The sequence below is a fragment of the Hemibagrus wyckioides genome, linkage group LG08, assembly GCF_019097595.1.
Source record: "Hemibagrus wyckioides isolate EC202008001 linkage group LG08, SWU_Hwy_1.0, whole genome shotgun sequence".
Taxonomy (NCBI): Eukaryota; Metazoa; Chordata; class Actinopteri; order Siluriformes; family Bagridae; genus Hemibagrus; species Hemibagrus wyckioides.
The window spans coordinates 24,578,505-24,602,154 of record NC_080717.1 but is presented as its reverse complement, the minus strand read 5'-3'; the positions used below and the strand labels follow the sequence as shown (position 1 = coordinate 24,602,154).

The following is a 23,650-nucleotide window of genomic DNA, read 5'->3' as shown; positions in this document are numbered from 1 at the left end:
TTCTTTTAGACAATCAACCTGTTGAGTCTTATGATCATAAATCACAGCAGCGGCATAAACACAAACACACAGCATCATCACACGGCATCAACGTGTAGATTTGATTTAATTTAATGGTGTAATGGCGTTAAAAAAAGAGCTGCAGTGTTTTCGATTTGGTGTGTGTGCAGTGTGTGGTGGTGTGTGTGTGTGCAGTGTGTGGCGGTGTGTGTGTGCAGTGTGTGGCGGTGTGTTGAGTTGCAGGTGCGCCACTTTTAAATCTGCCCAGTAGGTGGGACTTGATGCTCAGATCATGGACCCTGTGTGTGTGTGTGTGTGTGTGTGTGTGTGTGTGAGAGAGAGAGAGAGAGAGAGAGACAGAGAGAAAGAGAGACTCTCTCTCTTTCGCACACACTCACACACACACTTACTCGCTGTGTGTCTGCGCTATACCTCCCCCGGTGCGCGCGCTGATAGGAATAAGTGGAGGCGCGCACGCGGCGCTCTGAAAGAGCATCTACGATGCAAACCGTGCAAAGGGAGGAGTACCAACCGGAGAGGATATCGATTTTTCAGCCCATCCTACACTAACGGAGTAGCGTGTGTGTGTGTGTGTGTGTGTGTCTTCGTGTATCTGTGTGTGTGTGTGTGTGTGTGTGTGTGTGTGTGGATATTGTTCCCCTTGTTTTCTCCTCTTTTTTTTCCCGGAGAAGTGGAGCACCACCGTCACCGCCGCATCCGTGTTATTCCTGCATCCCATCGCGCGGACAGCGGGACCTCTCAGTGTGTGCGTGCGTGTGTGAGTGTGTGTGTGTGTGTATGTTTGTGTGTTTGATCATGTTCATGTGAGTGTGTGCTTGTGTGCGTTGCATTTTCTCGCTTCTGAAAAGAACAAGAGGAGGAAAAGAAAGAAAGAAAACAAAAAATAGAAGAAGAATAAAACGGAGCCCCGGAGTGCATGCATGCAACAGCGTGGCGGCTTTAAAGGAGGATGGAGACGCGTCCGGTGCCGCCGCCGCTCCGCTTTTCCTGGAGGTTTTTTCTCTTAGTCGGTGTGTTGCGGGTGTGTGTCAGCTCGGTGCTGGAGTGCCCACCGACCTGCAGCTGCTCCAGCACGGAGATTTACTGCAATAAATCGCACCAGGGCAGCTTTTTCCCGCTGCTCGCCCTGCACGAGACGGGCATGGAAGCGGGCAGCAACGGCACGCACAGCACGAGCATCTCCGACCTCTTCCAAAACATCACCTCCATGTAAGTGTGCGGGATTCTTTATAAATATATATATATATATATATCAGTTTCAAGAAAAAAGTGTCAGAAAGTGTGTGTGTGTGTGTCATGTTAATAAACTCGCTCCTGCACGGGCGGGTGAGCGCGCGCACACACTTACACAGCGTGGGAGGCTGGTGCGCAATTTAACGCACGACTTTTTTGGCTTGTTTGTTTGTTTTATATATATATCTACATTATCATTATATTATTTGCATTTCGATTGGATCACTGCTATTCTTAAAAAAGCAAAACAAAAATGTTTTAAGAGCTCCTCTATCTACAAAACACGAACGAAGCCAAAAGAAGAAGACGAACAAGAACCTTTTTCCCCCCTCTTCATCATCTTCTTCTTCTTCTTCTTCATCTTCTTCCAAAGATTTCTATCAATTTTTTTTAAAACACGGATCTTCTCACAGGAAAAAAAAGCATGATTATTTCGGATGGATCCTGATCCTAGGGTTGCAGAAGGATCGGTATTTATTTCCTTCAGGATTTCATTTTCATGAAAAATCTCTATAATTATTATTATTTTTTTTCTTCAACATGCGAACACTGGTGTGTGTCATTTGCTTCTTTTTCCTCCTTGTTATTTTCTCCTCAGAGAGAGAGAGAGAGAGAGAGAGAGAGAGAGAGGAGTCTTTATTAGGGTTGATTTGTATTCAAAGCAGGAATCAAAGAATTTTTTCCTTCTTAGTGACGACGAAAGAAAAGAATAAAAAATAAATAAATAAATCCAGCACTGAGTTAAAGATAATCAGTGTGTGTGTGTGTGTGTGTGTGTGTGTGTGTGTGTGTGTAGATTGTATGTATATGGTGTGTACAGTACATGTATGTGTGCATGTGTGTATATGTTCACATTAACAGCACATTGTTTCCACCTCGGAACACACACACACACACACACACACACACACACACACACACACATGAACGCATGTCCTGAGCCATGTGTTGGATCAGTCACTTAGTTTCAGTTTGGAAGGAAAAGAATTAGAAATTCTCCAAAAAGTTGATATTAAGGGTGTGTGGGATAGTTGCGTGGTGTAGATCATCATCATCATCATCATCATCATTATCATCGGCGTCGTCATCACTTGTTTCAGTATCCCAGATTCTACACTTTTATTCCATTTTTAAAATGCACCATTTTGTAGCTCATGATCCAGACGTGTTTTCTGATGTCACTCCGAATGATTCGTTTTCATCCTTCGAGGTTTAGCTCTAAAACGTCTGAGAAGATCCATTAAAGCTTCCCGTAATCCTGCTGCAGTGTCACCACCGCTGACGTGTTCCTGATCAACAGCCGTCATGGTTTAGGGTTTGAGTGCTACGATAATCCTCCTGTGGAATATTCCACCCTGATGATTTAGTCCATGTTTCCACATCCTGGATGCTCTTCTGCATGCGAGGGGAGAAATCCTACTCCTGTGAAGGAGTTCTTCATGAGGCGCAGGGGAAGCTCAGGTTCTGGAAGAAGTTCTCTCAACTAAAAAGTGTTCAGTTTTTCAGTCTGGATCGTCAGATCAGTTAGGATACGCGAGTGTGTGACTGATAGAACCACGTTCCTCTGCTCAGGGACGGGACGAGAAGGTGAAGGCGTTTAGGAGAACTGCTGAGCTTCTCAATCGAGAGCAGGGCAGGAGAGCCGTCAGGTCAAGCTGAGATAAAACGTGGCGCTGAGAAAATAACGGAATCTCAGCCAGTAAAACTAATCTAGAATGTCGTCCAGATGTTTAAGCCGTATTTCTAGGATCATTTGACTCATTTCAAGCCTGAACTTCGTTTGCCATCATTTTATTCCATGAAATCTTAGCAAATAAAAACACCAAGAATTATTATTATTTTGTTTTTCAAATGGATCTCACATTTTGCTTTAATAATATTACAATACTTGGTGATTCAAACCAATTTCTAGAGATTTTTTATTACTCATGTTTATTCTTTTCTCAGATTATTTTTCCGTAAAATAAATTTTTACGACTCAATCCTTTATTTTCGAGAAACAGAACAATCTGCCCAAAACAACTGAATATTGATTTTGATGAAAAATAAAATCCAGAAATAATCTACTTTAATGATGTAATGATTTAATAAATAAATAAATCTTCTCACATAATAAATCTAAAATGGAGATATTTTTACCTCTAGAATATTTTGTCCTTTATTTCTAGAAAGGAAACATTTTATAACAAAGTAAATATTTTTAAGCCTCAAATGAGTACATGTGTCTAGAAACACACACACACACACACACACACACTTTATTCAAAAAAGTCGCACTGTTTCACCACGGATCTGCGTTCATATCTATATTTTCTTTTATTTGTTTTTTTATTTCTAAATACTCTCCTCCTTTTCCCTGCTCTTAGGTTAATTCTATTTTTAGTGTGATTTGTATTGGAAATCTATTCTTATATTCAATTTCTATATTTTTATTTTTATTTTATTGTCTTTCTGATTGAATTTTTCCGACACAGACAGAGGAGAAGCATTGATCTTCATGTGTGTCTCCATGCTGTACGGTTGCATATGTGACAAATGAAATTAGAATTTTAATTTGAATTGGAAACGAATTTGGATTAATGTCCTTATCATGTCAGAAAATAAACTTTAGACAACTTTTCCACACAGGCAAAGATCTCTTTCTTTTTTTCTTTTTTTTTTCTCTTGTTGCTGTTTCCCTTTTCAGTTTTATATGTTTGACTTTGTTTTTATCTGTCTCATCTTCAGCTTCATTATTTTTATTGTCACATTTTAGCTGCTAGTTGTCAGTTGTGAGAGCGTGAGCGATGGGTTTCTCTTTCAGTTCATCGACTGTCTAATATACTGGAACTGATATCTGTATCAGCATAATTATCTCCAATTTATAGCTTTTTTTAAATTATGGATATTGTGTTATTTATTTTATTTTTATTTTATTCAATTATATTTTATTTTATTTTAATTTATTTTAGGAGCTGATGTGACTTTTTTTTTGCAAATCAAATACAAATTCCACTGTCCGTATCATAAAAAATATAATTAGAATAAAATGAAAATAGAATTACAATAAAGTAGAACATTAGTGTGGGAGAATTAGGTTCGATATCAACATTTACTTTGAAGATACAAACATTTGTGTGGAAATAAAATAGACGATTTTGTTTTTTTTTGTTGATTTTCATTTTTCTATGAATATATCGCCCCTAGTAGGCTAAAAACAGAAATATTTATGAAACACTACAAATTCTTAAAGTCCTGAGTGTCTACTTTCATATCAGCTTCATATTAACCACCATTGTGGAGTGGAACATGACAAAGACCTTCAATCATCAACATGGACACAACAAAACAGGAACAAAAGTGTATATATTCATAGAAAAATGAAAATCAACAAAAAAAACAAAATCGTCTATTTTATTTCCACACAAATGTTTGTATCTTCAAAGTAAATGTTGATATCGAACCTATTTCTGCTCTCTGAGACGCTCCAAGTGCTTGTTCATCTAAAAAGCAGCTCAGATTTGATCTTCAACCAGTAAAATCCTGTGTAAGGTTCTCCAACAAAGGGAAGAATACACGTCTAAAGTCCTGACTCATTTTATATCAGACTCACAGCCTGGACACCATTCGTTTATTTACACTGATTGAAAACGTCCCTTAAGTCCATTTCTGTTCCACTGGCAGACACCAGAGTACTGGGGAAAAACCCCATATTCATTATCATCATCATCATCATCATCATGATCATCACACAGAGCTCAGAGATCACATTAGTGCCTTTTTTTGACAGTGAAAAGAAAAGTCATCATTCTGGACAATGCAGTGGAACTGTGTCCAGATCTCTGACTGGAAATAAACCCCTCAGTGAGGTTTGCTGATAGATCACACAGACCTCAGAGAGATCACTTAAACTTTACTGAGTGTCAGACTGTGGACTGTCGCTACACTTACTGGAATATCATGAGGTTATACCATAATCGTCATCGGATTTCTAGTGTGTGTGTGTGTGTGAGTTTGGGTTCTGCTGATGTGAAAAGGTCATATTGTTCCGAAAAAATAAATTGATCTGCAGAGATTAAATCATACAGTCGAGTCGACTTGGGAATGTCGGGAACTTAATCTCTCAGGAGGATCGGGAAATCTCTCAGGCGACTGAGGAAATTTGAGAAATTGGAGAAATCTGGAGAGATCTTTTCACCTAAATGGCGTGTGACACACACCAGAACGAGTGGGGGGGAGGGGAGTGAAGGATATTACAGATGAATTGCTTTTCTTAATGTTCCTGCTCAAATGTGCTGTCACAACAAACAAAACAAAGACGAAACAGACAAACAATACAAGATGGACGGGCGAACGAACGCACAAAACAAAATGAAACGTACAAACAAACAAACAAATGAAACGAACAAACAAACAGAAACAAACAAAACTAACCAACAAAACTAAACATAAAACAAACAAACAAACAAAACTAAATGTTTAAAAGAATAAAGTACAAACATAAAACAAAACAAAAAATCAAAACAAACAAACAAAAGAACATGTTTAAAAAATAAAAAACAAAAATAAAACAAAACGAAACACCAAACAACACAAAACAAAATGTTTAAAAAACAAACAAACAAACAAAAAACAACACAAGGTGAAAGTTCGACCTAATATGACGCAGTAAAAGTAAAAAGTGAAAATGAAGAAATCAGCGAAACATCTCCACACTTCCTGTCTGACTTTTTGCATAAACAGTGAAGAGTATTTTTCTCCACACCTCTTCCTTGGAAATTGCCGGAAGGTTCCTGATTTCAGAAAGCACACAGTGTCTGTGAGTACAGAGAGCACAGAGCGGTGAGGTGGAGCGATCTGACGCTGGTGAAGGCTCACACACACACACACACAGACACGCACACACACACACACGCACACACACACATACGCACACGCACACACACACACACGCATGCACGCACACACACACGCACACACACACACACACACGCACGGAGGAGTCAGTACGAACCTGTGTTTTTGGGTTTTTTTTACGTGGTGCTCAGGGGGCGTTCTTTCACCTCTTCCCCGCCATGTTGGAATTGTTATCTCTGCTTTTATGCAGTTTTGTGGGCGTGGTTAAGTGTAAATCAACTGATTGGTCCGATTTTCTCTCTTTAGTTCATCATTCAGTCTAGTTCTTTATTTCAGATCTTCTTCTGCAGAGAACACCTTCTGACCAATCACAATTCAGACTATCTATCTATCTATCTATCTATCTATCTATCTATCTATCTATCTATCTATCTATCTATCTATCGTTCGTTCTTTCAAAACTATCTATCTATCTATCTATCTATCTATCTATCTATCTATCTATCTATCTATCTATCTATCTATCATTCTTTAAAAAAATCTGTCTGTCTATCTATCTATCTATCTATCTATCTATCTATCTATCTATCTATCTATCTATCTATCTATCTATCTATCTATCTATCTATCATGCTCTTTCTCTCTATCATTCTTTTCCTATCTTTCTTTCACTCAGTCTCTTTTTGTTGAAATAAAGGCATCTCTCTCTCTCTCTCTCTCTGTCCATCTATGCATCTATCTACTGGACACTGACTTTCTAAATGACTTTCTAGATAGATAGTTGAACAGATATAGCTCTCTGCAGTGAGAGTGTTGGTGTTTTTCCTGTTTTTCTTTATCGCGTATTCCTTTTTTTCTGTATCTTGTTTTTTTTTGTCAGTTTCTTTTAACATAACACACATTCCTAACCTGCTGACAAGGAAACCCGTGTTTGTGGAGTTGAAACGCTGATAAAACATAATGAAACACTGTACATGATGCAGTTATATACACACACTCTCTCTCAAACACACACACACACACAGAGAAGTGATTTTTGTTATCATAGATATACAGTAAATTATCTCTGGCAGCAACATGAGGACATAAAGTCGAGCTGAGCTTTGAAATAAGAGAATGTGTGTGTGTGTGTGTGTGTGTGTGTGTTTACTCTGTGCCCTGATTCAATATCAGATTGTATTCACTAATAGGGTGATATTTTACTCTGACTGTGAACATTAAAGTGAGCAGGATGGCAAAAATAAAAACCAAACATCACTGATTATCTCTCTCTCTGTCTGCCCCCCCTTCCTATCTATCTATCTATCTATCTATCTATCTATCTATCTATCTATCTATCTATCTATCTATCTATCTATCTATCTATCTCTCTCTCTCTCTCTCTCTCTCTCTCTCTCGTTCTCTCTGTCTGACTCTCTGTCTGCCCCCCCCCTTCCTATCTCTCTCTCTCGCTCTCTGTCTGACTCTGTCTGTCTGCCCCCCCTTCCTATCTCTCTCTCTCGCTCTCTCTCTGATTGACTCTCTGTCTGCCCCCCCTTCCTATCTCTCTCCCCTCTCTTTCTCTGTCTCTCTCTCTGCCCCCCCTCTGTGTATCTCTTTCTCTTTCCTTCCCTCCCTCCCTCTCTCTGTCTCTCTCTTGCTTCCTATCTGTGCCCCCCCTCCTCTTTCTCTGTCTGTCTCTCTGACTCTCTCTCTCTCTCTCTCTCTCTCTGTGTATCTCTCTGTCTCTTTCCCTCCCTCCCTCTCTCCTCCCTCCCTCTCTCTGCCTCCCTCCCTCCCTCCCTCCCTCCCACACAATCAAGCATGAAACACGGATCTGGATTCTTTAAAGTTACAGGGTTCAGGATTTCACATAAAAGCAGCATCAAAGAGCAAAACATGAGTTCCGTCGAAAAACAGAGAGTAGAGCTGAAGACCTCAGAGGTTCTGCTGAAAGGATGTGGATGATTTCATCTTTCCACCGCAGCGCTGCTGAGTGCTGGACTCTGATTGGTCAGAATGTGTTGATACAATTGCTATACCAGCAGCGCGCATTTCTGTTAATAACACGTTAGCGTTTCTATAGCAACGGTTCATAAATCAGGTATCATGTCGGGAAGGAGTCTCCAGTGTCAGTGCTTTGTAGCTGAGGCTAGGCTAGGCTTTGTAGCGAGGCTAAATCGGGCACAATCGGGTCACAAAAGTAATGGCGCCCTTTAAAAGAGGAGGAGGAGTTGGTGTGTTTGTGTGGAAGTGACCGGCACAGTGGCCGAGCTGTGTCACTGGAGCTCAGCAGGCTCTCTTTAACATTTACTCTTTAAGTTTTCTCCTCTGAAGCTCTGACTGAGTTCTTTTGGGCGTGGCTAAGTGTATGCAAATGAGCTTTGTGGGTAATTTGTGGCTTATTAATATATACGCAAATGAGTATAAAGGGACACCAAACGAGCAGAAAGGCTGAAGGACAACAAAGCTGACTGCAAACATAAAATATACATAAAAATGATTAATGGTGTGATTATAAATAAAGCAAACTTGATATCATGGGGGGGGGGGAAACCCTGTATATTAATGAAATAAATGTTACATCATACGACACATTCAGATTCAAATGACCAGACATGAGAAATTATCACCACATGGGTTTTGTTTCTCTGATTATTACACGAGAGAGAGAGAGAGATTTTACATTAAAGATAAGATTAATTACTCTTCTGTCTGCTTTTACGCTTTCATTATGATATCTGTCTTCTAGATGTATTTTTTCGCTCTAACTGATCACCTGGTATAACCCATTTGTTCTTGAAAATCTCCATTAGGCTAATTGTTTTTATTTTCTATATGTGTGATGTATGGGTGTTAGCGATGCGCTTCTGCACTTTGCTAATGGGATTCCATGGTGCATGACTGGAATAGAGGACACTACAGCATTTTTCTGATCTCCTGTCCATTTATTATCCTTAGCTCTTAGCAAACTTTAAAGAACAGGCCACTAAACAGAGACTGAACACATGGAACTTTCTCAGATTGCGCCGCACAGTCCATGAGTCTGAAGTGTAGAATTTTCCTGCACATGCCCCAAACTTACTCAGGCATTATAAACAAGACAGCCTAAACCGGAAACAGGAAGTAGAATCGATTTGGGAGGGATGTTTATGCTAGCAGCTTGGAGTGTTAGCTTAAGAGGGTGAGTGGGAAAAAAAAAACCCTGATGTCAAACTGCATATGCAGATGATCCTCAGGTCCAGACACGCCAATCCTTGGAGGAAAATCTCCAAAACCATCTCCAAAAGACATCAGCTGATCCGCAGCATGAAGGTACGAGCGCTGAAATCACTCTCCATGCCACAAGGGGCAACAGTCAGGATTTTGCAAAAAAGTATAGAAACAGCAATGAAAAAAGCTAGCTACAGAGACTGATATTGCTAGCTGCAGAGTTTAAAAAGAACTAGCTACAGAGATTAAGTAGAGGTTAAAATATAGGTAACTACAGAGAAAAAACATTAGTTAAAATATATAGTTAGCTACAGAGATTAAAATAATAATAGCTAGCTACATAAATAAAAAATATAGCTATCTACAGTACGAAGAAAATAATATAGCGAGCTACAGAGATTAAAAATTATATAGCTAGCTATAAAAATTAAAACTATACAGCTAGCTACAGAGATAAGAAAAATATGTAGCTAGCTACAGAGACAAAAAAAAACAATATATAGCTAGATGTACAAATAAAAAATATATAGTTAAAAACAGATAGCTACAGAAATAAAAAAAATAGCTAGCCATAGAGCTAAGAAAACATATAGCTAGCTACAGAAATAAATATGGCTAGACAAAGAAAAAAATATATTGCTAGCTACACAGCTAAGAGTAAATATAGCTAGCTTCAGAAAAAAATATATATACCTAGCTACATTGTGGGAAAAAAATTATAGCTAGCTACAGAGATAAAAACAATATATAGCTAGCAAGAAAAACAAAACTATATAGCTAGCTACAGAACAAAGGGAAAAAATATAGCTAGCTACACAGCTGAGAAAAAAATATAGCTAGCTTCAGAAATAAAAGAAATTTAGCTAGCCACAGAGCTAAGAAAAAATATTGCTAGAAATAAATATAGTCAGCTAAAATGCAAAGTAAAAAAAAATATATATATATATTGCTAGCTACACTGCTAAGAAAATAAAAAATATAGCTACCCACAGAGCTACAATAGCCACAGAGCTAAGAAAATATTGCTAGAAATAAATATAGTCAGCTAAAATACAAAGAAAAAAAATACATTGCTAGCTACACAGATAAGAAAAATATAGCTAGCTTCAGAAATAAAAAATAAATAAAGCTAGCTTCAGAAATAAATGGATGATGAGGAAGATATTTGCGGCTTGTCAGTGGATTTGATCCCACAACCTTCTGGCTATGAGCACAGACACTTTGATGAAGATTTTATCCCTGATTTTAAGTCGCCGACAAATGCCGGAAATCGGTGCTTGTTCACGCTAGTGATGATCACGCAGTGTGAATGACCAAAGACGAGATCGGAGAGAATCGTTGATGATTCACTAATGTCCATGAAATGTTTGGCATGTTAAATATCTCGAGCAAATCAAAATCCTACAGTGTGAAAGGAGTTCTGACTGAAAAATACCTCGGCGATGACCTACAGCCAATGAGAGAGTGAGATACAGGACAGCAGGAAGTTCGGGGAGGAGTTATAGACCACGATATCAGCATCATGGCGTATCATTTCTCGTGTGCGTTCGGTTGTCGACGAGTCTTCCTATTGTGAAGTCATGCAGTGAGTGTAGTGACCGTGATCCAAACACTCTGAATATCGTACAGTGTGAAACTCTGAGACTTGACACTCGGCATAACCCCGCTGATCGCTGCTCTGATATCCGCGTAAAAAAAGCCAGGAATCTCCGTTTCAGTGCATCACTTCGGTCGAAACAAAGCCTGGATTTAAAGACTGGAGGAAAAGAGAAAGTTTGGAGCGAGTGGAAGGAAAAAAAACCCTAGTCCATTAGAGTGCATCACTTCATCCTGACGCAGACGTTAAAGCCTCTTTCGAATCAGTAGCAGCTCTAAAAGCAGTCAGGACACGGCGTTCCCACTGAAAGATGGCAGAAAGCGAGCTGAATCTGCGCTTCGCCCTCAACAGCCTTTTAATCAAACTCAGACCCCAGCGTTGTTGTTGTTGTTGTGCTCTTATTTTCTCTTTTTTTCTTTTTTTTGCTTGATTGCTGCTTTCAGGTAATCAAACAATAGCTTCAGGCTACAAATGGATTCGTAATTACCTGCTTTAAAAAAAAATAAAGAGGCGCTGTATTTTAATGCTTTCCAGCGTCTCAGGACACGTAGAGAGGAGCTGAAGAAGGATTTCAGAAAAAATCAAAACTTCAAACTTCTGACCAATCAGATGGCGAGAGGGATGGACCGAGAGGAACAAACAACAAGCGACAATTACTTTAATGAGTGTTTTTATTAATTAGCTTTAACTTCTCATTGGAATTTCTGGACAGGCCCCACCCACAAAAAACAAACAGCGACTGCTGGAGTGAACCTAGAGTTATTGTGCTGTGACCTTCACACCATTAGGAGATCTTTAGGTCCTGCTGTGTGTGTGTGTGTGTGTGTGTGTGAGACAGGAACCGTATTGGTGTTCATGCATGTGGTGTGGAGAAGCAGTGAGGTGCTGAAGGTCACTCTTGTTTGATTAGGCTGCACTTCATCAGAACAGGAAGTGCAGTGTCAACGTTTAGCACTTCTCTTTTTTTTCCCATCCTCACGTCCTGCTTTGTTGAACTTTTGATGCGTTTGACATTCGTATAGATTCAAATCTGATGATCTGATGATCTCAGGGCGTAATTAGACCTCAATTCTCAGATATGGAAGTATAAAAAAAATAGAAATATTCCCTGAATCAGATGCTTAATATTTTGCTGCTGTTATGCAAAAAAGATCCTAATTGTTTTAGAATGATATAATGTGCATTGTCTCAAAGCCGGAAACAAATCATGTCCATACAAACGAGATCGTGTTTACATTTAGCCCCGCCCACAAATTGACATAAAAGACGAGAGCCGAATACACCAATATAGCGACTTAACTCCTCCTCAGCCACTGCAGCGCTAGCTCTTCCTGCTGTTATAAGGCGCCATTACTTTTGTCCTTAATTGAACGTCTAGACTTTATTGATCTTAATTTCTGGATTTATTTCACAGTTGCTTTCACGTTTTTAATATAATACAATGCTCTGAGCTTCACGCCCCGTTCGGTCTGTTTCTGAGCGAGGAAGTGATTCGACTCTGAATCGACTCACCTGCAGGAAGTGAATCAATCCCCCAATCGAGCAGCGATGCGGCGTTTTTCTGCGGATCTCTTTTCTGAGCTGCTCAACTCAGTCAAAGGACAGAGCTGTGGAGCTGCAGAAGCGCCGTGTTTTCTGGACATTTCGAGAAAATAAACTCTGGATGTGACTCACAGCATGATTTAGACTCGTTATTGTATTTACTGAACTATTTATTTAATACAGACTCTGTGCCCTTCAGTGGGAAATATTTGTTTACAATTTTCTGACCAATGGATGAAAGTGTTCTATGAGGGTATATAGCAAGCCCCGCCCCCTTAGCCAACAACCTTTTATTGCCGTTTTGTTTGATCGCTTCATTGATTATGTTCACTGAACTTAAATAGCAGATTAATCAGATGAGTCTGATTCAAATCAGACAAACGGACTAATCCGTCTGATGAACAAATATGAAATCAGTCTTTTTGTTGTTGTTGTTTTAAAAAAGAATCTTGAGAAGAATTAAACTTCCTGTCTTCTGCTTGAATTCCTGCTCATTTTCCTCTCTTAATTTGAACAGGATGCTTTGAGATTAGCGACTTCATGCAGCTTTTGAAAAAACAAAACAAAAACAAAATCAGTTTACTTTTTGTTTCAGTTAAGATGTGTTATTTGTCCACCGATCACGATGCGTTTATTTTATAACTCTTGATCGATGTCTGATGCCTGAAGTGTCGGAAGCATCAAAAGGAACCTGCAACTAGATTTTCTCCAAATCTCCTGTATGAATGTATTAATTGATTGGAAGACGCTTGTGCGGTGATTTCACGCTCTGACTCAGTGAACACAGTTCAGATATTTTGCTGCTGAATGTCGACGTCGACCTTGGGAGATTAAAAGGCTTATCGTTCATCCTCCCTCGCAAAGTTCAGCGTCGTGCGCACTCACAGAAAGGAGCTTTATCGTTTCCGATAGACGTGATTTCCGTTTATCCACTCGGAAAATCAAGTAGACTCGAAAAATTCTGACATGAAGTGCTTCAGTGAAGGTCAGCACGAGAAACCCAAAAATCTGAGATCACCACTCGCCATAAACATTCATCTTGTACAAAGAGAAAGCAGAAAGCAGTTGAGAAGCCACACCTCTCAATCTAAGACAGACACACACAGGCCATGCCTCTCAATCTAAGACAGACACACAGATGCCACATCTCTTTCACTATGATGAGGTATAGAAGCCACACCTCGTTGAGATGGACATGCTGACTGTTGAAGATTAGATCCTTCACTCAGGCAGCATGTTGAGGCCATGCCTCCTTCACTCAGACAGCACGTTGAGGCCATGCCTCCTTCACTCAGACAGCACGATTAGGCCACGCCTCCTTCGCTCAGACAGTATGTTGAGGCCACGCCTCCTACACTTAGACAGCATGTTGAGGCCATGTCTCCCTCACTCAGGCAGGATATTCAGGCCATGCCTCCTTCACCAGACAGCACTTTGAGGCTACGCCTCCTTCACTCAAACAGCATCTTGAAGCCACACCACCTTCAATTAGCATGCTGAACACCTTCTTCTCTTAGATTTGCATGTTTCAACCACGCCTCCGTCACTCAGACAGCACATTGAGGCCACACCTCCTTCACTAAGACTGCACACTCACTTGACTTGGACAACACACTAAGGCCACAGCTCCTTGAATTAGACAGGCACACTGAGGCCACACCTCCTTTACTTAGATGAGCACACTGAGGCCACACCTCCTACACTCAGCCAGCACACTGAGGCCACACCTCCTACACTCAGACAGCACACTTAGGCCACACCTCCTACACTCAGACAGCACACTGAGACCACACCTCCTACACTCAGACAGCACACAGATGCCACACCTCCTACACTCAGACAGCACACTTAGGCCACACCTCCTACACTCAGACAGCACACTGAGACCACACCTCCTACACTCAGACAGCACACTGAGGCCACACCTCCTACACTCACACAGCACACAGATGCCACACCTCCTACACTCAGACAGCACACTGAGACCACACCTCCTACACTCAGACAGCACACAGATGCCACACCTCCTACACTCAGACAGCACACTGAGACCACACCTCCTACACTCAGACAGCACACAGATGCCACACCTCCTACACTCAGACAGCACACTGAGACCACACCTCCTACACTCAGACAGCACACAGATGCCACACCTCCTACACTCAGACAGCACACTGAGACCACACCTCCTACACTCAGACAGCACACAGATGCCACACCTCCTACACTCAGACAGCACACTGAGGCCACACTCACACAGCACACAGATGCCACACCTCCTACACTCAGACAGCACACTGAGACCACACCTCCTACACTCAGACAGCACACAGATGCCACACCTCCTACACTCAGACAGCACACTGAGACCACACCTCCTACACTCAGACAGCACACAGATGCCACACCTCCTACACTCAGACAGCACACTGAGGCCACACTCACACAGCACACAGATGCCACACCTCCTACACTCAGACAGCACACTGAGACCACACCTCCTACACTCAGACAGCACACAGATGCCACACCTCCTACACTCAGACAGCACACTGAGACCACACCTCCTACACTCAGACAGCACACAGATGCCACACCTCCTACACTCAGACAGCACACAGATGCCACACCTCCTACACTCAGACAGCACACTGAGACCACACCTCCTACACTCAGACAGCACACAGATGCCACACCTCCTACACTCAGACAGCACACTGAGGCCACACTCACACAGCACACAGATGCCACACCTCCTACACTCAGACAGCACACTGAGACCACACCTCCTACACTCAGACAGCACACAGATGCCACACCTCCTACACTCAGACAGCACACTGAGACCACACCTCCTACACTCAGACAGCACACAGATGCCACACCTCCTACACTCAGACAGCACACTGAGGCCACACTCACACAGCACACAGATGCCACACCTCCTACACTCAGACAGCACACTGAGACCACACCTCCTACACTCAGACAGCACACAGATGCCACACCTCCTACACTCAGACAGCACACTGAGACCACACCTCCTACACTCAGACAGCACACAGATGCCACACCTCCTACACTCAGACAGCACACTGAGACCACACCTCCTACACTCAGACAGCACACAGATGCCACACCTCCTACACTCAGACAGCACACTGAGACCACACCTCCTACACTCAGACAGCACACTGAGACCACACCTCCTACACTCAGACAGCACACAGATGCCACACCTCCTACATTCAGACAGCACACTGAGACCACACCTCCTACACTCAGACAGCACACTGAGCCACACCTCCTACATTCAGACAGCACACTGAGACCACACCTCCTACACTCAGACAGCACACTGAGCCACACCTCCTTGGAGAGCAAAGTAGGTTGAATTATTTGTCTGCTGTCACTGAGACCTGCTCTCTGCTTTGTGTAGTATTGAACACAGATCCTGTTGATCTTTTGTGTGTGTGTGTGTGTGTGTGTGTGTGAGCACAGAATAAATGAGCTGCTTCATGCACCTGCATAGCAAATAGCCGAGAGCGAGTGAGTCGATACGTCAGTGCATGGATCAGATCCGTACAGAAAATCATTGTTAGCTGCTCGCTTAGAAAGCGTTCTTATTTCATCAGCTTTCTAAAACCGAGTGCAACATTTCATTCTGCGCAGATTTTATTCAGCCGTGTCAAAAGTCTGTTTAACTGCCTGTCAGAAGTACTGAAGTTTGTATTTAGGGATGCATCAATGACGATAACAACATCTCCAGACGATGCTAACTGAGCGCGTGTGTGGTTTTCGAACAATTAAAACAGCCGTACAGAAACAACTTCCTAAAGGGAAACAAAATCAGGAATAAAACCCTACTCCATTCTAACTAACTAACCTAGCAATGCTAATCAAGCTAATGCGCTTTGTTCAAACTCGACTCACTGACGTTGTCAACAACGAATCTGCAGGTGTGTGCGCTTTTCACGGGCACAATTTCAAACTGGAAACCGTAAACAAAATGTAACGTGATGTCTGAATTCATGACTGCAGAATTTAGCGCAGAAATTGAATAATGAATATTTAATGAAGCAATTTGCATAAAACAAACTGGGAATTGAGAAACAAATCAGGCGAATATTTATGAGCTGTTTTGCATATTATGCACAATCTTATATTATCTTAATAATCCCAAATAAAGCCTGGCCTTGTGCTCACATCCTTTACAATTTACTTAGAGAATGTGTGTGTGTGTGTGTGTGTGTGTTTCTGTCACCTCCCACCTTTACCTTCAATTTTTCTGCCATTCTGAGATGAGTGTGTCTGTCTACATCACCATTCTCATCGTTACATAACCGTGTGTGTGTGTGTGAGTGTGTGTGTGAGTGTGTGTGTTAGACTGAGGGTGCTGTCAATCAAAGCCAAACTCCCACATTAAGTAGGCTTCTTTTTGTTAGTGAATTCTGTTGTGTTTTTTGAGGAGATAAAATTATGACATCATCAGAGCGTGACCAATCACACACATGGTCACATGTCACTCAGACAAAAATCCCATGTCACACGTCTGTCACGTTTACATGCTAAAATCTGATAGTTCATACCTTTTCTTTCTTTTTGTCTTGTATACTTTTTTGTTCTGGTTCATACCTTTTTTTTGTCCTGGTCCATACCTTTTTTTTGTCCTGGTCCATACCTTTTTTTTGTCCTGGTCCATACCTTTTTTTTGTCCTGGTCCTTACCTATTTGTCCTGGCCCTGACCTTTAATTGTCCTGGTCTATTACTTTTTTGTCCTAGTCCATACTATTGTTTTTTTGTCCTGGTCCATACTATTTTTTTTGTCCTGGTCTATACTTTTTTTTGTCCTGGTCCATACTATTTTTTTTGTCCTGGTCTATACTTTTTTTTGTCCTGGTCCATACTATTTTTTTTGTCCTGGTCCATACTATTTTTTTTGTCCTGGTCCATACTATTCTTTTGTCCTGGTCTATACTTTTTTTTGTCCTGGTCCATACTATTTTTTTTGTCCTGGTCCATACTATTTTTTTGTCCTGGTCTATACTTTTTTTTGTCCTGGTCCATACTATTTTTTTTGTCCTGGTCTATACTTTTTTTTGTCCTGGTCCATACTATTTTTTTTGTCCTGGTCCATACTATTCTTTTGTCCTGGTCTATACTTTTTTTTGTCCTGGTCCATACTATTTTTTTTTGTCCTGGTCTATACTTTTTTTTGTCCTTGTCCATACTATTTTTTTTGTCCTGGTCCATACTATTTTTTTTGTCCTAGTCCATACTATTGTTTTTTTTGTCCTGGTCCATACTATTTTTTTTGTCCTGGTCTATACTTTTTTTTGTCCTGGTCTATACTATTTTTTTTTGTCCTGGTCTATACTTTTTTTTGTCCTTGTCCATACTATTTTTTTTGTCCTGGTCCATACTATTCTTTTGTCCTGGTCCATACTGTTTTTCTTGTCCCGGATTATATATCTTTTTTTGTCCCAGGGCGACCCTTCTGATTGTAAATCATGAGTACTGAAAGTTGTGACTTCAAGCTGAGTGGAATCATGGAGGATGCTGATTGGCCGAGTGTCGTGTTTATCCTGCGTGGTGATTGGCTGGCAGACAGAACCTTATAATTCCAGCTTCATCTGTGAGACTGGAAATAAAACTTTAACTTTTTATTTTAATTTAGTTTTCAAATATTAAACCAGTTTTTTCTAACAGGCAACATTTAGATTTTTTAAGTGTTTCCTTCAAAGAGTCAGCTGAAGAACTCTGAAAGGTTCTTGGTATTAAGAGGAAGATAATTAATCAGCTAATACATACACCCAGTTCTGTGGGCAGTGCTTTGTTCTGGGCACCCAGAGGGACAACCAAAGAACCCTTCAAGGTTCTTGGTGTTAAGAAGAAAATGATTAATCAGTTCATGCATACAAACTTAGGAATAAGGATCTTTAAGGGTTCTTGGGAAAATGAATGGTTCTTTGCTCTTAAAATAGGTTCTCAATCTGATTAGACAATGCTAAGTTGTAGGATTCCTTCAGGTGAAGAACTGGTTAAGGTTCTAAGTGTGAAGAATTAGAGAATTATCAACAGCTAAATACATACACGCTTTTGAGAAATACTTTTACGTAGAAGGAACTACATCGATTCTTTATAGGGTTCTACAGAGAAGGAACCTTAAGGGTTTTAAATGTTTAAAAGTGGTTCCCTGGAAGGTATCTGGGAATCAGCAGCACTGCGACTATAAAATGTACAAAATCTGGTTGCCCGGGTGACGCTCCGTGACTCTGCAGGTTCTGCTCGATCACATCGATCGTGTTCTCCAGCCAAGGCACGTGTCTCGGTTCCACGCTGAGCTAAAGATGGATCCAGACTGCTTTTTGTTTCAAAATGAAAAGTTTCAAGCTGGCTAACAGGTGCTGTGTCGATAGCGTGTCAATGGCATGTCCTGTTTCTGACGTTCTTGCTGGACTGCAGCGGGTTCTGATGGTTCCTCAGACGAGAGAAGCGGTCACGCTGTGAGCTGCATCCTGTGTGGGCTCATAGAACGCTCTCTCTCTCTCTCTCTCTTTCTATCTCTCTCTCTCATGTGTGTGTGTGTGTGTGTGTCTGATGCTCTGAGCTGCGAGATGAATCATGATAACGTTCCTCTATGCTGACTCACTTTCTGTAGGAGTCCGAATATTCTGACTTATTTTTATTCTCTCATACACACGCACACACACACACACACAGCCGCTGTGTTAGTCACGCAAGACAATGAGATGTTATTCCACACGTCTGATCTTTTCTTTAAAAAGCCGCGATTACAAAGTCACAGCATTTCTCCTTCTGAACCTCTTTCATGCAGCAGCGCTTGAAAAGAAAATTCCACTTATTTCCACAGCATTGCAGGGAATCAGGAATTTTGTTTAGTTGTGCAGCACATGACACCCAGACAGCTGTTAGCATCCACCGGCTGTGGATACTGATGATCTCAGAGCTTCCCAAAACTCCTGATTTCTTCACAGAAAAAAAAAACAGAAATGTTGAAAGCTCAATAAAAGCTTCAGAGTTTCTGAAATTCCTTCTGGATTGTTCTGGGGATCCTTGTTCTGGGATTCTCTGCTCTGTTATTGGTTCTGCAGTAGGATGAAATGACTGCTCACTGGTTCTTGATGCTCCTCACCTTCTGTGGTCTCGGGTTCAAAGTGAAATCTTCAGTGATCAGAGAGTAATTTGCAGTAATTAAGGTTTAACATGCGAGCGGTGAAGAGCGAGCATGGATCTGTGAAGCTTGTGTCCTCACGCCATAGGTGCGGTGGGAGATCTCGCTTTAATTAATTCCTAATTGCTTTGGAAACTCGGAGAACTCAGCACGAGAACCGTTTCCTAAATAATTACAACTCCACCACCCGACGGGATGTTTCACACGGGTAATTGGATTTTGATTTAAATGACTTTTTTAAATATGTACGGTTAAAAAGCGGCTCGAGAAACGAACACTGTACGAACACTGAGGAACACTAAGGAACCCTGAAAAACACTGAGGAATACTGAGGAACGCTGAGAGACAATGAGGAACACCGAGAAATGCTGAGGAACACTGGGGGACACTGCAGAACACTGAGGAATGCTGAGGGATGCTGCGGAATACAGAGGAATGCTGAGGAACACTGAGGGACACTGCAGAACACTGAAGAATGTTGAGAAACTTTGAGGGACACTGGGGGACACTGCAAAACACTGAAGAATGTTGAGAAACATTGAGGGACACTGAGGAAACCGGATGGACATTGAGAAACATTGAGGGACTCTGAGGAACAATGAGAAACACTGTGGAATGCTGAGGGACACTGAGGAACCCTAAGAGACAATGAGGAACACTGAGGAATGCTGAGGAACACTGAGGGGCACTGAAGGACACTGTGGAACACTGAGGAATGCTGAGAAATGATGAGGGACACTGAGGAACCCTGAGGAACACTATGGAATCCTGAGGGACACTTAGGAACTCTGAGAAACACTGGGGAAAACTAAGGAACCCTGAGGGACACTGGGGAACACCTAGGAATGCTGAGGAACACTGAGGGGCACTGAAGGACACTGTGGAACACCGAGGAATGCTGAGAAACAATGAGGGACACTATGGAACCCTGAGAAACACTGTGGAATCCTGAGGGACACTGAGGAATACTGAGGAACAATGAGGAACCCTGAGAAACACTGGGGAATGCTGAGGGACACTTAGGAACTCTGAGAAACACTGGGGAAAACTAAGGAACCCTGAGGGACACTGGGGAACACCTAGGAATGCTGTGGAACACTGAGGGACACTGTGGAACACCTAGAAATGCTGAGGAACACTGAGGGACACTGTGGAACACCTAGAAATGCTGAGGAACACTGAGGGACACTGCAGAACACTGAAGAATGTTGAGAAACATTGAGGGACACTGCGGAACACTGAGAAATGCTGAGAAACACTGGGGAATGCTGAGGGACACCGAAGAACACTGAGGAACTCTGAGAAACCATGAGGGACACTGACAGTGGGTGGAGATTAAGTGGGAGAGAAACGATGCGATCTCATAATGAAGTTGTATTCTGCTTGGTACACAGATTTGCTTATTCATGATGATTAGAGTGAATTAGGACACGCCCCATATTACATCAAGGACGGCCCACTTTGAATAAGGACACTGTATACATGTGAGAGTGCAGCAGAGACCTGAGCATCTTACTGCTGGGTGAAGTATGGGAAGAATGTGGAAGAGGCCATGGAAAGATGAAAAGATTCTGCTGAAAGAGAGAGAATGAGAGAGTCAGGCATGACAGAGAGTGAGAGAGAGAGAGAGAGAGAGAGAGAGAGAGAGAGAGAGAAGAAAGAAAGAAAGAAAGAAAGAAAGAAAGAAAGAAAGAAAGAAAGAAAGAAAGAAAGAAAGAAAAGGTCCTACTGAGCTCCAGCAGAGTGACTTGGTATCCATTTGAAATAAGAGAGAGAGAGAGAGAGAGAGAGAGATGACAAGTATGACAGGGAGATGCAATGTGAGAAAAAGAGTCAGAGAAAGAAAGAAAGAAACCTCCACAAAAATGAAGAAAGCTAACTATAACACACTTAATATATATTGTGGCTAATGTCCACATCGCAAGCTAATAGGATAGCTGTGGAAGGCTAGTAATGGAAGGCTAGTAGGCTAGTTATGCTAGCCTGTATTTCAATTTCGTACACAGACACCGACATGTGTCTGCCGATGGAGTTCATCCATAAGACTAAACTTTTCTCGGCGTCTGATCCCAGGCAGCCGTTTCCACGCCGCTGGTTTTTTATATTCCTGACAGAGATTCCTGGCCGCTTTCATCACTAAGCCCTTCTCTGGCTCCGTCTCAAACCGCCCTTAACCTCAAATCCTCACTCCACTCCTGCTTCTTTCATTACATGGCTCCAAGACTTGGCAACCTGCTTGTTTTTTTTTTCTTTTCTTTTCTTTCAGGATTGAAGTGCACCTTTTCAGCCGGGCCATAATCCGCTTTGAGGAAGTGAAACAAGGATTTTTTTTTCTTTTTTTTTACTCCTCCTTTCTTGTAAAGCAGAAAAGGAACAAATATTTCATCTAGAGAAACATGTGTTGGAGAAGAAAGTGAGCGAGTCTCACAGGAAGAAAGACAATACTGATGAAATGTCAGAGGACACAGTGAAAGTGTAGAATGTAAAAGGTGTAAAGAATGTGTAAAGGCCATGTGTAAAGTCCAAAGCAGTGTGTTGATGATGATGAAAGAGTACAGGAGGTTTACGGGGTAAAGGGCATATCAAGGTTAAGTAAAATGTGATAAAGTCTAAAGGTTGTATAGTATGCAGTGTAAAGGGTGTGTATAGGGTAAAGCGTGTGTTGTGTAAAGCATGTATGCAGTGTAAAGGATGTGTATAGTGTAAAGGTTATGTAAAGTGTAAAGGTGTGTATAGGGTAAAGGGTGTATATAGTGTAAAGGGTGTGTATAGGGTAAAATTTATGTAAAGTGTATTCGCCTTACACTTTCTAAAGTGTAAAGGTGTGTATAAGGGTGTATATAGGGTAAAGGGTGTGTAATGTGTAAAGGGTGTGTATAGGGTAAAGAGTGTGTATAGGGTAAAGGGTGTGTAAAGTGTAAAGGGTGTGTATAGGGTAAAGGGTGTGTAATGTGTAAAGGGTGTGTAAAGTGTAAAGGGTGTGTATAGGGTAAAGAGTGTGTATAGGGTAAAGGGTGTGTATAGTGTAAAGGGTGTGTATAGGGTAAAGGGTGTGTAATGTGTAAAGGGTGTGTAAAGTGTAAAGGGTGTGTATAGGGTAAAGAGTGTGTATAGGGTAAAGGGTGTGTATAGTGTAAAGGGTGTATAAAGTGTAAAGGATGTGCAAAGTGTAAAGGATTTGTAAAGGGTATGTAAAGTGTAAAGGATGTGCAATGTGTAAAGACTATGTAAAGTATAAAGACTACGTAAAGTGTAACTTTAAACTTTATAATTGCTATTTTATGTTTCTGTACTTCTGTAAAGCTGCTTTGAGACAATGTCCATTAATAAAAGCGCTCTACAAATAAATTGTAAAAGACTACGTAAAGTGTAAAGACTATGTAAAGTGTGAAGGGTATGTAAAGTGTGAAGGGTATGTAAAGTGTAAAGACTACGTAAAGTGTAAAGGGTGTGTAACGTGTAAAGGATGTGCAAAGTGTAAAGACTATGTAAAGTGTAAAGACTATGTAAAGTGTAAAGACTACGTAAAGTGTAAAGGGTGTGTAAAGGGTGTGTAAAGTATAAAGACTACATAAATTGTAAAGGGTATGTAAAGTGTAAAGACTACGTAAAGTGTAACTTTAAACTTTATAATTGCTATTTTACGTTTCTGTACTTCTGTAAAGCTGCTTTGAGACAATGTCCATTAATAAAAGCGCTCTACAAATAAATTGTAAAAGACTACGTAAAGTGTAAAGGATGTGCAAAGTGTAAAGACTACATAAAGTGTAAAGGGTGTGTAAAGTGTAAAGGGTGTGTAAAGTGTAAAGGGTGTGTAAAGTGTAAAGACTACATAAAGTGTAAAGGGTGTGTAAAATGTAAAGGGTATGTAAAGTGTAAAGGGTGTGTAAAGTGTAAAGACTATGTAAAGTGTAAATGGTGTGTAACGTGTAAAGGGTGTGTAAAGGGTGTGTAAAGTGTAAAGACTATGTAAAGTGTAAAGGGTGTGTAAAGTGTAAAGCAGTGAAACTATAATTGTCTTTTTGCTTGA

The 23,650-nt window shown here is 41.1% G+C and overlaps 1 protein-coding gene across 2 annotated transcripts in view; it reads left to right on the top strand.

Moving 5' to 3' along the window:
* The first annotated feature begins 292 nt into the window (after positions 1 to 292).
* The window catches only part of ntrk3a (neurotrophic tyrosine kinase, receptor, type 3a), a 194,778-nt gene continuing 171,420 nt past the window's right edge, over positions 293 to 23,650 (top strand). The window contains exon 1 of one of the 2 annotated variants that reach the window (XM_058398040.1): positions 293 to 1,230. In XM_058398040.1, the coding sequence (XP_058254023.1) occupies positions 971 to 1,230 (260 nt within the window). In that variant the 5' untranslated portion in view covers positions 293 to 970. The remainder of the gene's footprint in view (positions 1,231 to 23,650) is intronic. The other variant, XM_058398039.1, reaches the window with a different exon arrangement.